This window comes from Ovis aries, chromosome 1 (assembly GCF_016772045.2).
Source record: "Ovis aries strain OAR_USU_Benz2616 breed Rambouillet chromosome 1, ARS-UI_Ramb_v3.0, whole genome shotgun sequence".
Classification (NCBI taxonomy): domain Eukaryota; kingdom Metazoa; phylum Chordata; class Mammalia; order Artiodactyla; family Bovidae; genus Ovis; species Ovis aries.
The window spans coordinates 187,286,915-187,299,369 of NC_056054.1; the positions used below are offsets into that span (position 1 = coordinate 187,286,915).

A 12,455-nucleotide genomic window follows, 5' to 3' on the forward strand; every position below is an offset into this window, starting at 1 on the left:
AACAAGACCAGGAGCTGTGTTTCAGATCACAAACTCCTTATTGCCAAATTCAGACTTAAATGGAAGAAAGTAGGGAAAACCGCTAGACCATTCAGGTATGACCTAAATCAAATCCCTAACAATTATACAGTGGAAGTAGGAAATACTTAAAGAACTAGATCTGACAGACAGAGTGCCTGAAGAACTATGGATGGAGGTTCGTGACATTGTACAGGAGACAGGGAGCAAGATGATCCCCAAGAAAAAAAATGCAAAAAAGAAAAATGGCTGTCTCAAGAGGCCTTACAAATAGCTGTGAAAAGAAGAGAAGCAAGAAGCAAAGGAGAAAAGGAAAGATATACCCATTTTAATACAGAGTTTCAAAGAATAGCAAGGAGAGATAAGAAAGCCTTCCTCAGTGATCAGTGCAAAGAAATAGAGGAAAACAATAGGCTGGAAAAGACTAGAGATCTCTTCAAGAAAATTAGAGATACCAAAGGAACATTTCATGCAAAGATGGGCTCAATAAAGGACAGAAATGGTATGGACCTAATAGAAGCAGAACATATTGAGAAGAGGTGGCAAGAATACACAGAAAAACTAGAGAAAAAGATCTTCATGACCCAGATAATCATGACGGTGTGATCACTCACCTAGAGCCAGACATCCTGGAATGTGAAGTCAAGTGGGCCTTAGAAAGCATCGCTATGAACAAAGCTAGTGGAGGTGATGGAATTCCAGTTGAGCTGTTTCAAATCCTAAAAGATGATGCTGTGAAAGTGCTGCACTCAGTATGCCAGCAACTTTAGAAAACTCAGCAGTGCTCACAGGATTGAAAAGGATTGGAAAAGGTCACTTTTCATTCCAATCCCAAAGAAAAGGATTGGAAAGGTCAGTTTTCATTCCAATCCCAAAGAAAGGCAATGCCAAAGAATGCTCAAACTACCACACAATTGCACTCATCTCACATGCTAGTAAAGTAATGCTCAAAATTCTCCAAGCCAGGCTTCAGCAATACATGAACTGTGAACTTCCAGATGTTCTTGCTAGTTTTAGAAAAGGCAGAGGAACCAGAGATCAAATTGTCAACATCTGCTGGATCATGGAAAAGGCAAGAGAGTTCCAGAAAAACATCTCTTTCTGCTTTACTGACTATGCCAAAGCCTTTGACTGTGTGGATCACAATAAACTGAAAATTCTGAAAGAGGAGGGAATACCAGACCACCTGACCTGGCTCTTGAGAAATCTGTATACAGGTCAGGAAGCAACAGTTAGAACTGGACAGGGAAAAACAGACTGGTTCCAAATAGGGAAAGGAGTACATCAAGGCTGGCTGTTGTCATCCTGCTTATTTAACTTATATGCAGAGTACCTCATGAGAAATGATGGGCTGGATGAAGCACAAGCTGGAAGCAACATTGCCGGGAGAAATATCAATAACTTAGTGACTTAGCAGCAGCAGCAGATATGCAAATGACACCACCCTGATGGCAGAAAGTGAAGAAGAACTAAAGAGCCTCTTGATGAAAGTGAAAGAGGAGAGTAAAAAAGTTGCCTTAAAGCTCAACATTCAAAAAACTAGGATCATGGCATCCAGTCCCATCATTTCATGGCAAATAGATGGAGAAACAGTGGAAACAGTGGCAGACTTTATTTTTCTGGGCTCCAAAATCACTGCAGATGGTGACTGCAGCCAGAAATTAAAAGACGCTTACTCCTTGGAAGGAGTAGATAGCATATTAAAAGCATATTAAAAAGCAGAGACATTACTTTGCCAACAGAGGTCTCTTTAGTCAAGACTATGGTGTTTCCAGTAGTCACGTATGGATGTGAGAGTTGAACTATAAAGAAAGCTGAGTGCCGAAGAACTGATGCTTTTGAACTGTGGTATTGGAGAAGATTCTTGAGAGTCCCTTGGACTGAAAGGAGAGCCTACCCGTCCATCCTAAAGGAAATCAGTCCTGAATATTCATTGGAAGGACTGATTTGAAGCTGAAACTTTGGCCACCTGATGTGAATAACTGACTCATTTGAAAAGACCCTGATGCTGGGAAAGATTGAAGGCGAGAGGAAAAGTGGACGACAGAGAATGAGATGGTTGTATGACATCACCAAGTCAATGAACATGAGTTTGAGTAAACTCCGGGAGTTGGTGATAGACAGGGAGGCCTGGCGTGCTGCAGTACATGGGATCTCAAAGAGTTGGACACGACTGAGCAAGTGAACTGAACTGAACTGAATCACAAACTGCAAGTGAAACAGAAATAGAACATGGTATCTATAAGACAAGGGGTTGAAAAATAGTATGTATTTGAAGGCCTTGAAGGAATTCAAATTGCCTAGAGCATAAATGAGAAAGATAAAGAGGAGAAACTAACAGAAACCAGATAATGAAAGGCTTTTAACTTATTAAGGAATTAGAACTTTATCAAGAGAATAGCAAAGAGCTTCAGAAGGATTTTAAACAGAGGAATGATTGTTAGATGTTTATTTTTCAGTGGTATCTCTGACTGTAATGTGGAGAAAGAATGGGATAAGGGTAAGACAACGATACCCTGTCTTGATTACTGAATTTTTGGTACTTCTTTAAATTTTTACTGAAAGTGAGTGCCTCCCTTAGCTCATCTTCCTCAGCCCTGACAGAACTGACAAATTTGATATGTTACATTGTGTGAAAGAAAGGGAAATGTTAAGTCAAGATTGAATGTAGGGTTCTGAGTTGAGTAAGTAAGGGAGAATAGGTTTGGGGGCAATACTAATGAATTTAGTTTGGGGCATGTTCCATTCTAGATGTCCTTATACCATATTATTAGGAGTATCAAACATTTATTTGGAAATGCACTTTTAAGATTCAGAAGAAATTTTTAGGCTATAAAGAGTTGGGACTATTAGTATATGGACATCAGTTAAGCTTGAAAATAAATGGAATAACTAAGAGATAATAAGAGTAAGATAGACAGCAAGGATAGAACCCTGAGGAACCCAGGTATTTAAAAGACAAGCAAATGAGTTAGGCACTATAAACAGGTCATAGTAATTGTTTCACAAGAAATGTTGTTGTCCTGGTAAAGATACAGAAAAGTGAACAATTGAGTTTTCTTCACTTGATCAATGCAGAAATAAACATCTAAAAGGAGGTGCAGCAAAGGTACGCGTAACAATTCAAATAAAGATTCACTAAAGAAAAGTTGGGGAAGGGCTGTCCAGGTAGGGAAAAAACTGCAAACAGAGAGGCAGAAAACAGAACCTATTATTTTAAGAACCACTGTGATTTCAATAATGCCAGAATCAAATCTCTAGGGGACAACCTCTGACATAAATCTTTGGAATAATGTTTCAGATATTTAAGGGAATGAGTCTTAATGTAGTGAAAATTTAATATTGATTATTTCTCCAGTATATAGATTGGCAGGTCTTTGATATGTGTTTATATTATTCATATTAAATGAGATTATTCAGTATTAAGCATACCTTTATACAAGTCAGCCTTTACTTATAAGTTGTTATATTTCCTTTACAACAAAAATGTGTTGAGTGAAATTTTGTGTTTGAATTAAGTAAAGGGTTAAAAAAAAAAAGAAGAAAAGAGGAAAAACCCATAAATAAGACTGAAAAAAAAAATGGCCAAAATGATAGTAGTTTTGCCTTGGATAACAAGATTTCAAGAAGGGAATCATTCAGAGTAACAAATGTTACTGACTGGGAAAGCAAGATAATGCTTTCCCAGCTTTAATGTCTACTAAATATAGGGACACAAAGATCATTGATTTGATGATATCAGTTATGGTAGATTGGTGGAGATTCAAGAGTAATTAAAGCAGATTGGGAAGTGAATAGAGGGAGGAAAGTGAAGATGGTAAGTATTTATAACTGAAAGTGACATGAAGTCAGGAGAGGATATTGAGAATGCTTGAATATTATTAGAAGCACTCCAGTGAAGAAAGATGTTGAAGATGTAAGATGTAAGGTAAGATGTAAGATAAGACAGTGTAACCAGTAAGAAAGCGCACATGCACAACTGCCTTTATACAGGAGGAGGAACCTCACCTTCACCTAACTAGAGAGGAAGGAATAGATGTGGATACAGGAACTAATAGACGTGGTGGCAAGAAGCTGAGGAGTTTACATCTGAAGACTTCTATTTTGTTTGTGAAGTAAGAGGCAACAATGTCCACTCATGGGAGGAGATGGTAAAGAAACTCAAGGTCCCTATTTACCTTCTTTAGTTAAGTGGTCTTGAAATTTAAGTGTAAGCTTGTCAAGGTCTTCTTTTTATCACTCCATTGTCACTTTTTAGACCAGAGTTCCTGAGAATTTCAGCCCCTTTTTAGGATCATTCTTAGTTTCAAGAGCAGTCTACTTCCTGTCCATAAACTTCCGCTTGTCTAGATACCTCTTTATCTGCAGACATGGCTCACAGGATTAGGATTCTTTCTCGGAGCTATTTTTTCTATCAGCAATAAGACTGTGGTAGGTAAAGCATACTATTTGGGGAAGTTTGGTGAAACTGAGAGGATGAATAAAGTAAAAGTGGTAGAGTGAATCTGACTGAGACGACTGGAGAAATTAAAAAGTTGAGATAGAGAAAAGTAAAGTGATTCAGGCCTTCTAGATGTGAGGATATTGGAAATTGCTACTGGCCACTGAGGAAGGCATCTTTGGTAGAGTAGAGGCATCTTGCTGGAGCTGGGAAATCCATTCAGGAGGAAAGTACGTTGGAGATGGTACCATGGTGGAGGTTTCCCACCGATTTTACTTAAAATTGATAAACATGAACAAAATTATTTTTTTATAATTGTAAAAGTATTTTATTTTGGCAACTTGGAAAATAAAGGAGAAATTAAGAAAATTAAATTCATCTATAGATAACTTTGGAGATGTGATTAAAGATGAGTGTTAAAGGAAAGAGAATGAGTTCAAGAGCAGAAATAAAACAGAATTATTAGTAGGAATGACGAACAGTGGTTAGAGGACAGAGTACCAAATGGAGAGTAATGAGGGAAAAGCGGGAAGTGGTTAAGTTGAGAGGAGCTCCGTTGCAGACAGGATCACGTCTTTTTGTATCTTTATTCTCTGTAGTATCCAGCAAAGGGCTTACCCAGTGGCTCAGTGGTAAAGAATCCACCTATAATGTAGGGGATATAGGTTGGGTCCCCGGGTCGAAAAGATCCCCTGGAGGAGGAAGTGGCAACCCACTCCAGTATTCTTGCCTGAGAAACCTCAGACAGAGGAGCCTGGTGGGCTACAGTCCATGGGGTCACAAATGAGTCAGACTGACTGACTGACTAAACAACAACAAAGTGTCCAGCAAAGTGTGTGATGCAAGAATGAATGACTGACGTGCTCTATGTTGGTTAAGAGTATAAATTTTTGAGGCAACAGGCCTAAGGTCAAAAATGCAGTTTCTGGCACTTCACAGTTGTAAAATTTTGTAGAAATTGCTTGACTTCTTTAACCCTTGATTTTTTCATGTGTAAAATCCTTTTCGGGTTAAATCAGTACTATTATGTAAAATGCTTAACACTTTACATATAATAATAAACCTTCAAGAGATTGTTAATAATAATAATATCCATCAGGATAATAATGAATTTGGGAAGGCCTTCCATATCAGGAGTTTGGGCTTATTAGATAGGTCTTGGAAACAACATTTTAATTTGGCAGCAGATTAGAAGGAGGAGAAGCAAACAGGGATTGAGAAACTAGTTGGTGGCCATTTTGAAAATTCGGGGTAGAAGTTGTGAGGTTCAAAATGAGTCATAGTCCTGGTGATGCAGAGAGGGGACAGGCAGGAAATACACTCAGAAGAGAGGGTCGGTGAAAGTTGGTAGTGTATCAGATGTAGAGATGGAGAAGAAGAAGAATAGTGTGAATTCAGAGGTGACTTTCATTTCTGTGATTACAGGAAAGTCTACACATTGACCATTTAATTTTTCTCTTGGCTCTCATAGTTTTTATGACTCCAAAGTCAGGGAGCATCAGTCAGTTTCCACCCTTTATGAGATGTGTCAATCATTCCTGCATTTCAGCAGTGTGTCCTTAATGTTGACAACTAAATGTGCTGAATGAGAAGCTAAGAACTCTGTTTATCTACTGCAGTTGTGTTTGCAATGGGAAGCAAACTATACAGAAAACCACCTCCTGAAGGAAACATACTGAATCAAGTGGTCAAATGTATCTGGGTAAGTTCATGAATTGTTTGCCTGCCTTTTTCAATCACAAGAAAAGAAATGCTGTTCTGAGCCTATAGGCCTTTAAACATGGCTATACACTTTTCTCAATGACCTCTGAGCTGCTTCTGTGACTTTTAGAAAGTGGGATTGATCAAACTTCACTCAATGCCTCTATTCAATCTTTAAGCTGAAAAGAATATAATCATTTTTAAAAACTGGCAAAAGTTTTCTAAAATGTAGTTACATATGTTGAAATTATATTTCACTGAAATTCAATGTGTGATGAAATCAAAAGTTTAGATTTAGTCACTCAAGAGTATGTGTGTCTAAGGGAAGATACAGTGAATTGGAAAAGGCAGGGGATGGGTGTTTTGTTTGTTTTCTTCCTCTCTTCTGATATCTATGCTCTGCCCTAGTTTGCCATTTCTAGCCGTTTCAAGAACCGTTCTGGGGACAATCCCAAGCGAGAGCACTGGCTGGACTGGGCAGCTGAGAAATACCCAGTAAGTTGAACTGCAGAAACATCTGATGCCTCCATAGAGTTTTTCCTAATAACCAAACTGATTCTCTTCTACTGTACTTGACCTCTTCTCTTCCTGTTCTGGGCCATTTCTACTCCAAGCGAGAAATCCTTAAATGCCAATTCAGCCTATTCCTTCTTCCTCCTCTTTGCAGAAGCAGCTCATTATGGACGTGAAGGCACTGACCAGGGTACTGTTCCTTTATATCCCATTGCCCATGTTCTGGGCGCTTTTTGATCAGCAGGTAAGAATAGTTCTTTTGAAAACTACCTGTTCTTCCAGCCCCTTCTCTCTCAAAGGAAAGGGATTTCCTCTAATAGCATCTGTTTGCCGCAGGGCTCACGATGGACTTTGCAAGCCACCAGGATGAATGGGAATTTGGTGAGTAGAAGAGATTTTTTCCAATATCATTTTCTTTTTAATCCATACTAAGGAAAAATTTCTTTATGTTTTTGCCTGAAAAGTGACATAAAATTATAAGAGATGCTTTTAGCATGAAGATACTGAGTAGGTAAACAAAGTAAAGAGAGTCTGGAAATAAAAGGCAAAATCTTATCTTTAGAAATCAGAAAGGTAAGGATGGAAAGTTTTCAGTGTATACAGGAAGCATTGAGAGGATAGCAAATGAAGTGATAAAGCCTGGGCATGGATATTTTCTTTTATCTAAGCCTGACCAGGGCACAGCAGGTTTGATTGCTGCTACAACACAGCTAGCTGGACAATAAAGAAGGCTGAGTGACAAAGAATTGATGCTTTCAAATTGTGGTGCTGGAGAAGATTCTTGAGAGGCCCTTGGGCTGCAAGGAGATCAAACCAATCAATTCTTAAAGGAAATCAACCCTGAATATTCATTGGAAGGACTGTTGCTGAAGCTGAAGCTCTAATACTTTGCCCATTTGATACAAAGAGCCAGCTTCTTGGAAAAGACCCTGATGCTGGGAAAGTCTGAAGGCAAAAGAAGAGAATGGGGCAGGGGATGAAATGGTTAGATAGCATCACCAACCCAGTAGACATGAATTTGAGCAAACTCTGGGAGATAGAGGTCAGAGGAGCCTGGCGCGCTGCTCTCCATTAGGTGGCAGAGTTGGACACAAGTTAGCAACTGAGCAATAAGAACACAACACAATTGACGCATCTCAGGCAGGGCTCACAACAGAGGATCCAGAGGGGGATATTTTGTACATCAATATAGAAATAATGGAAAAATTTTAAACATAATTTTTTATTTTTCTAATTTCCATACATTGACAAACTCTTCCTCATTTGTTCCCACTGTCTAGATTATTATACGTTCTCCTGCCATCTCAGTTATGAAGAGGGCAGAGAGGAATAACGCCAGGGTTTTATTAGCTTGTCTGTTTGAAGCTTCCCTAATATAATTTCACATTTTCCCTTCCTCTGACTGTCCAGGACTTACCTGGTTGTCTTCTTTTTTGACCCTTTGGAGAACAACTTTAGAAACACTGTGTGTCAATGGGAGATGTCACCCTAACCATCATACCTTTTTGTTCTTTACATTATTACCACCTATGACTGCAGTTACTGGGATTAATAAAAACACACTGACTCTATTCTCTTTCAAGTTAAAGAAAGCATAGCTCACAGAAAATAAGATTCTCCCTTATGCCCATCTGCCTTCAGAAGCCATAGCCTAAAGCCATCTCTAGCCTATTCCCCCACATACTCCTACAAGGATAATAGTAGTCCTGAACAAAAGACCTGATGGATATTATGTTATGCTTCTCACCTGCTAATTATCAATATTGTTGATTTTGTTGATTAGACTTTGTTTGTCTTTAGGCCATTATCTTAATGTGATTTGTTATCATGTTTCAGGGGTTTTTTGTGCTTCAGCCTGACCAGATACAGGTAAGAGACTTCTCTATATTCCCAGGTACTTATTTCTTCCCTCATCTATAACTCAACATGTAGTAGGAGGATTACCAACCATAATTTGATGTTTTTTTTCCTTGTATGCTGAGGAGGGCTAAACATAGGAATGAAAATATTCTTAGGCCCCACACTTCTCTTTTACATTCTCTGTTAGTAAGTAGCTCCTACTCAACTCCAGGGAGACTGAATTTTGAGCTCACAAGGTAAGTGTAAACACTGGATTTATTTCCATGCCAAGTATCATGGAAATATTGTCAAAGCAAATGTACAACTTAGTTTCATAAGCAACAAATTCAGAGTCTCTGCTTGTTGGTGACTCCTGGTTATTTTTTAACTGCTTCTTCAACAATCCCAATTCTTCTTTCTTTCCTTCCTTTCTCCTGACTATGACATTTTCCTCTTAGCTGTGGAACTGGAGGAGATAAATGAAATGGGAGGGAAGAGCTCCTAATCAATTGACAGAAAAACAGGTTTAGAGTGAAATTGGTTCCTTGGGATATTTGGAAGCTAATGTGCTGTGCAGGGGAAATAAAGTCTTGGGTGTAAAGGGACTGAAAGATGTGGAGTCATTCTGTACATCGTTGATGAAAGTGTGTTTGGATGTGAGAGAGTGTGCACACATGCGAATGAGAGCACATGCTCACACCCATAATAGAAAAATACTTGGAACTAATCTTTTTACCATGGCATTACAGGTGCTAAGTCCCTTTTTGATTGTTATTTTCATCCCACTGTTTGACCTTGTCATTTATCGTCTGGTCTCCAAGTGTGGCATTAACTTCACGTAAGTGCTCACTATGCCTTTGTTGCTCCAGCCTGACTCTATATTTGTCCAGTTTGATAAAGAGTCACTGTCCTTTTTGTTTAGTGATGATTTGTTTTATCATTTTTCTGCTTCTGTTTATCCATGATAGATTCTGCTAAGTCACTTCAGTTGTGTCCGACTCTGTGCGACCCCATAGACGGCAGCCCACCAGGCTCCCCCGTCCCTGGGATTCTCCAGGCAAGAACACTGGAGTGGGTTGCCATTTCCTTCTCCAATGGATGAAAGTAAAAAGTGAAAGTGAAGTCGCTCAGCCGTGTCCGACCCTCAGCGACCCCATGGACTGCAGCCTTCCAGGCTCCTCTGTCCCTGGGATTTTCCAGACAAGAGTACTGGAGTGAGGTGCCGTTGCCTTCTCTGCCATGATAGATTAAATGCCTATTAATGCCAGAGAACAGGGCTTCCCTGATGGTTCAGCAGGTAAACAGTTTGCCTGCATGCAGGAGATACAGGAGCTGTGGGTTCGATTCCTGGGTCAAGAAGATCCCCTGGAGAAGGAAATAGCAACTTGCTTCCGTAGTTCTTGCCTGAAAAATCCCATGGCAGGCTACAGTCCATGGGGTTGCAAGGAGTTGGACGTGACTAAGCACAACAATACTGGAGAACAGGAATTAGATCTAATTAATACTTGTCACAGAGAGTCTAATCCATTACTGCAGACTTACATACATGATGTTGAAGGATTAGGGCTATACTTTATGAAAAGTCAAAAATATGAGATTAGGCTTCTAAACCAGCTTGTTGCTTTGTTCTTGAAAGTTGCCTCTTCAAAGAAGTCCAAAGCCTTTGATGAAAACTAATCCCCTTAAATCTCCTACTGTCCCTATGAAACAAATGAGGGACCTCAGAAGAGGACAGAATTGTCCCTAATTACTGCTTTCCCCCTGTTCTAAATAAAAGTGTTATTCTTTGGAAAGTTTGACAGAGGAGGATCTTAAGTCTTCTATATTTTCTGATTTAATAGCAATTTCCTTTTGATAGCCACTCACCATATTCAAATGACCGTTTGTCATTTACTCATTTATTGAGCAGTTTATTGAGTTCAGTACCAAGTGCTATGGAAATGTAGAAGCACAAATCTTGCTCCTTACAAATTTACTTTTTAGTAAGGGAGCTAGAAAATATGCAAGGTTAATTATTGAAAATGATGAATTATGTTAAGTGTTCTAAGAATGGAAGCAAAGTGCCAGGGAAATGCAGAGATGGATGAGAGTGGCTAGGGTCAAGAAAGTCTTCTGAAGAAGAGGAAAAAAAGGTAATAATATACAGTGACAGGTATATGGTAAATGTTCAATGAATCTGGTATATTACTATTATTTTTGTAATTATGACATAGTGGATAGAAAAACAATCATAAACAAAGAGGGAAAAATTGGTGTGTTACAAAGAACAGTTCAGTGTGACTCAAGTAAAGGTAGAAAGGAACAGTTCAGTGTGACTCAAGTAAAGGTAGAAAGGAGGATATATGAAGGGGAGTACTAGGAAATACTTTGAAAGTAACTGAGAACAAATTAAGTAAGCTTAGGAAGTTTAGATTTTATTCTTTAAAATCTACAGTTTAGGTATGACTGCCTCTCTGTTTCCTCTTCAGATCACTTAGGAAAATGACTGTTGGTATGATCCTAGCATGCCTGGGCTTTGCAGTTGCTGCTGCTGTAGAGATAAAAATTAATGTGAGTATAGTAAATCTTAAGCTCCATGAGGGCAGGATGAAATCTGTTGTGTTCATTTCTCTGACTTGTTCAATCTGGATTCACTGGGCCCTACCACAGTAGCTGTTTTTAAAAAGGTGCATAATAAGTGTTTGTGGTAAATGAGTAGATATAGAGGTAGAGCAGCGATGCCAAATGAAGCCCACCTTCCACCTGAGTGATGTAGAGTACATTGTCTAGGAATTTCCAAAACACCAGTATACAAGATATAGAACTATTTCTTTCATACCTTACCAGACATTCAAATATATTTTGGCAGATTGAATAGCCACTGTTGGGGAGTGATGTACAGGGCCACAACTGAGTCAAAAAAGCATGGAGTTTGTTACTTGGCATCAGTGCTCGCTACACTGAGCTGGAATTTCCTCCTCCAAACTGCCTTTAGAGCCTTCAAAGCTAAATGCTCTTTAGAGATAGAAAACTGTGTCCTCTTGACTAGATAAACTTGGCTATCGAAGTAGGACTGAAATATGTGTTCTCACTGTATTTGAAGGGTTATTTGCTAGTATTTCTAATACATATTCTCTCTCCTAAGGAAATGGCCACATGCCAGCCAAATTCCCAAGAGATTTTCCTACAAGTCTTGAATCTAGCAGATGATGAGGTCAAAGTAACAGTGCTGGGTGATGAAAATAATACTCTGTTGGCAGAGTCCATCAAATCCTTTCAGGTGACGTATGGACGAGTGAATTAGAAACATATTCAGATTATGTGCCAAAGTAGCAGCATATACAGTGGTTTGTTTACAGCATGCACCTATGAAGTCAAAATGCCCCAGTCCAGTTCCTGGTTCTGCCACTCCCTAACTGTAAGACCCTGAAGAAGTTATTTTATCTATAAGTCTCAACTTTAGCATCTGTAAAATGGCAACACTTTTTATGTCATAAACTGTTGTAAGAATAAATATTATATATAAAGTGTTTAGCATAGTGTCTGGAACATTGTAAGCTCTCAATAGGTTGTAATTTGTCTTATTATTTCAAACTGCCTCCTAACACACACCCTGTTGAAGAGTTTGGCTTACATATTTTCACTGCTATACTATACATATTCTGAAATATTCATTTAAAAATATTTTAAATAATAAAAGTAATATACATTTACTGTTGAAAATTGGGGACTGTGTCAAAAGATCGAAAAATCACCTATAAATCCATCACACAGAGATAATCATAGTTAGCTTTAGCATTTTTTTTATAAATGAGTAAACAAACTACTTTTTAAAAAGTCTTGAAACACTATATGCTGTATTGACCTTGATTTTTTCCTTAGCACGATCGTCATCAAAAGGACTTTCCCATGTCCTTAGATAAACTTTGAGAATGTGAATTGAATGGATACATAATATTCCATT

General features: G+C 38.6%; 1 protein-coding gene across 3 annotated transcripts in view; it reads left to right on the plus strand.

Moving 5' to 3' along the window:
• The window catches only part of LOC101111847 (solute carrier family 15 member 2), a 66,719-nt gene that overhangs the window by 46,565 nt on the left and 7,699 nt on the right, over positions 1 to 12,455 (plus strand). For all 3 annotated transcript variants that reach the window (XM_042232051.1, XM_042232040.2, XM_027956302.3), the window contains exons 9-16: positions 6,079 to 6,161; positions 6,569 to 6,655; positions 6,828 to 6,917; positions 7,010 to 7,054; positions 8,510 to 8,542; positions 9,262 to 9,350; positions 10,981 to 11,062; positions 11,637 to 11,771. In XM_042232051.1, the coding sequence (XP_042087985.1) occupies positions 6,079 to 6,161; positions 6,569 to 6,655; positions 6,828 to 6,917; positions 7,010 to 7,054; positions 8,510 to 8,542; positions 9,262 to 9,350; positions 10,981 to 11,062; positions 11,637 to 11,771 (644 nt within the window). The remainder of the gene's footprint in view (positions 1 to 6,078; positions 6,162 to 6,568; positions 6,656 to 6,827; positions 6,918 to 7,009; positions 7,055 to 8,509; positions 8,543 to 9,261; positions 9,351 to 10,980; positions 11,063 to 11,636; positions 11,772 to 12,455) is intronic.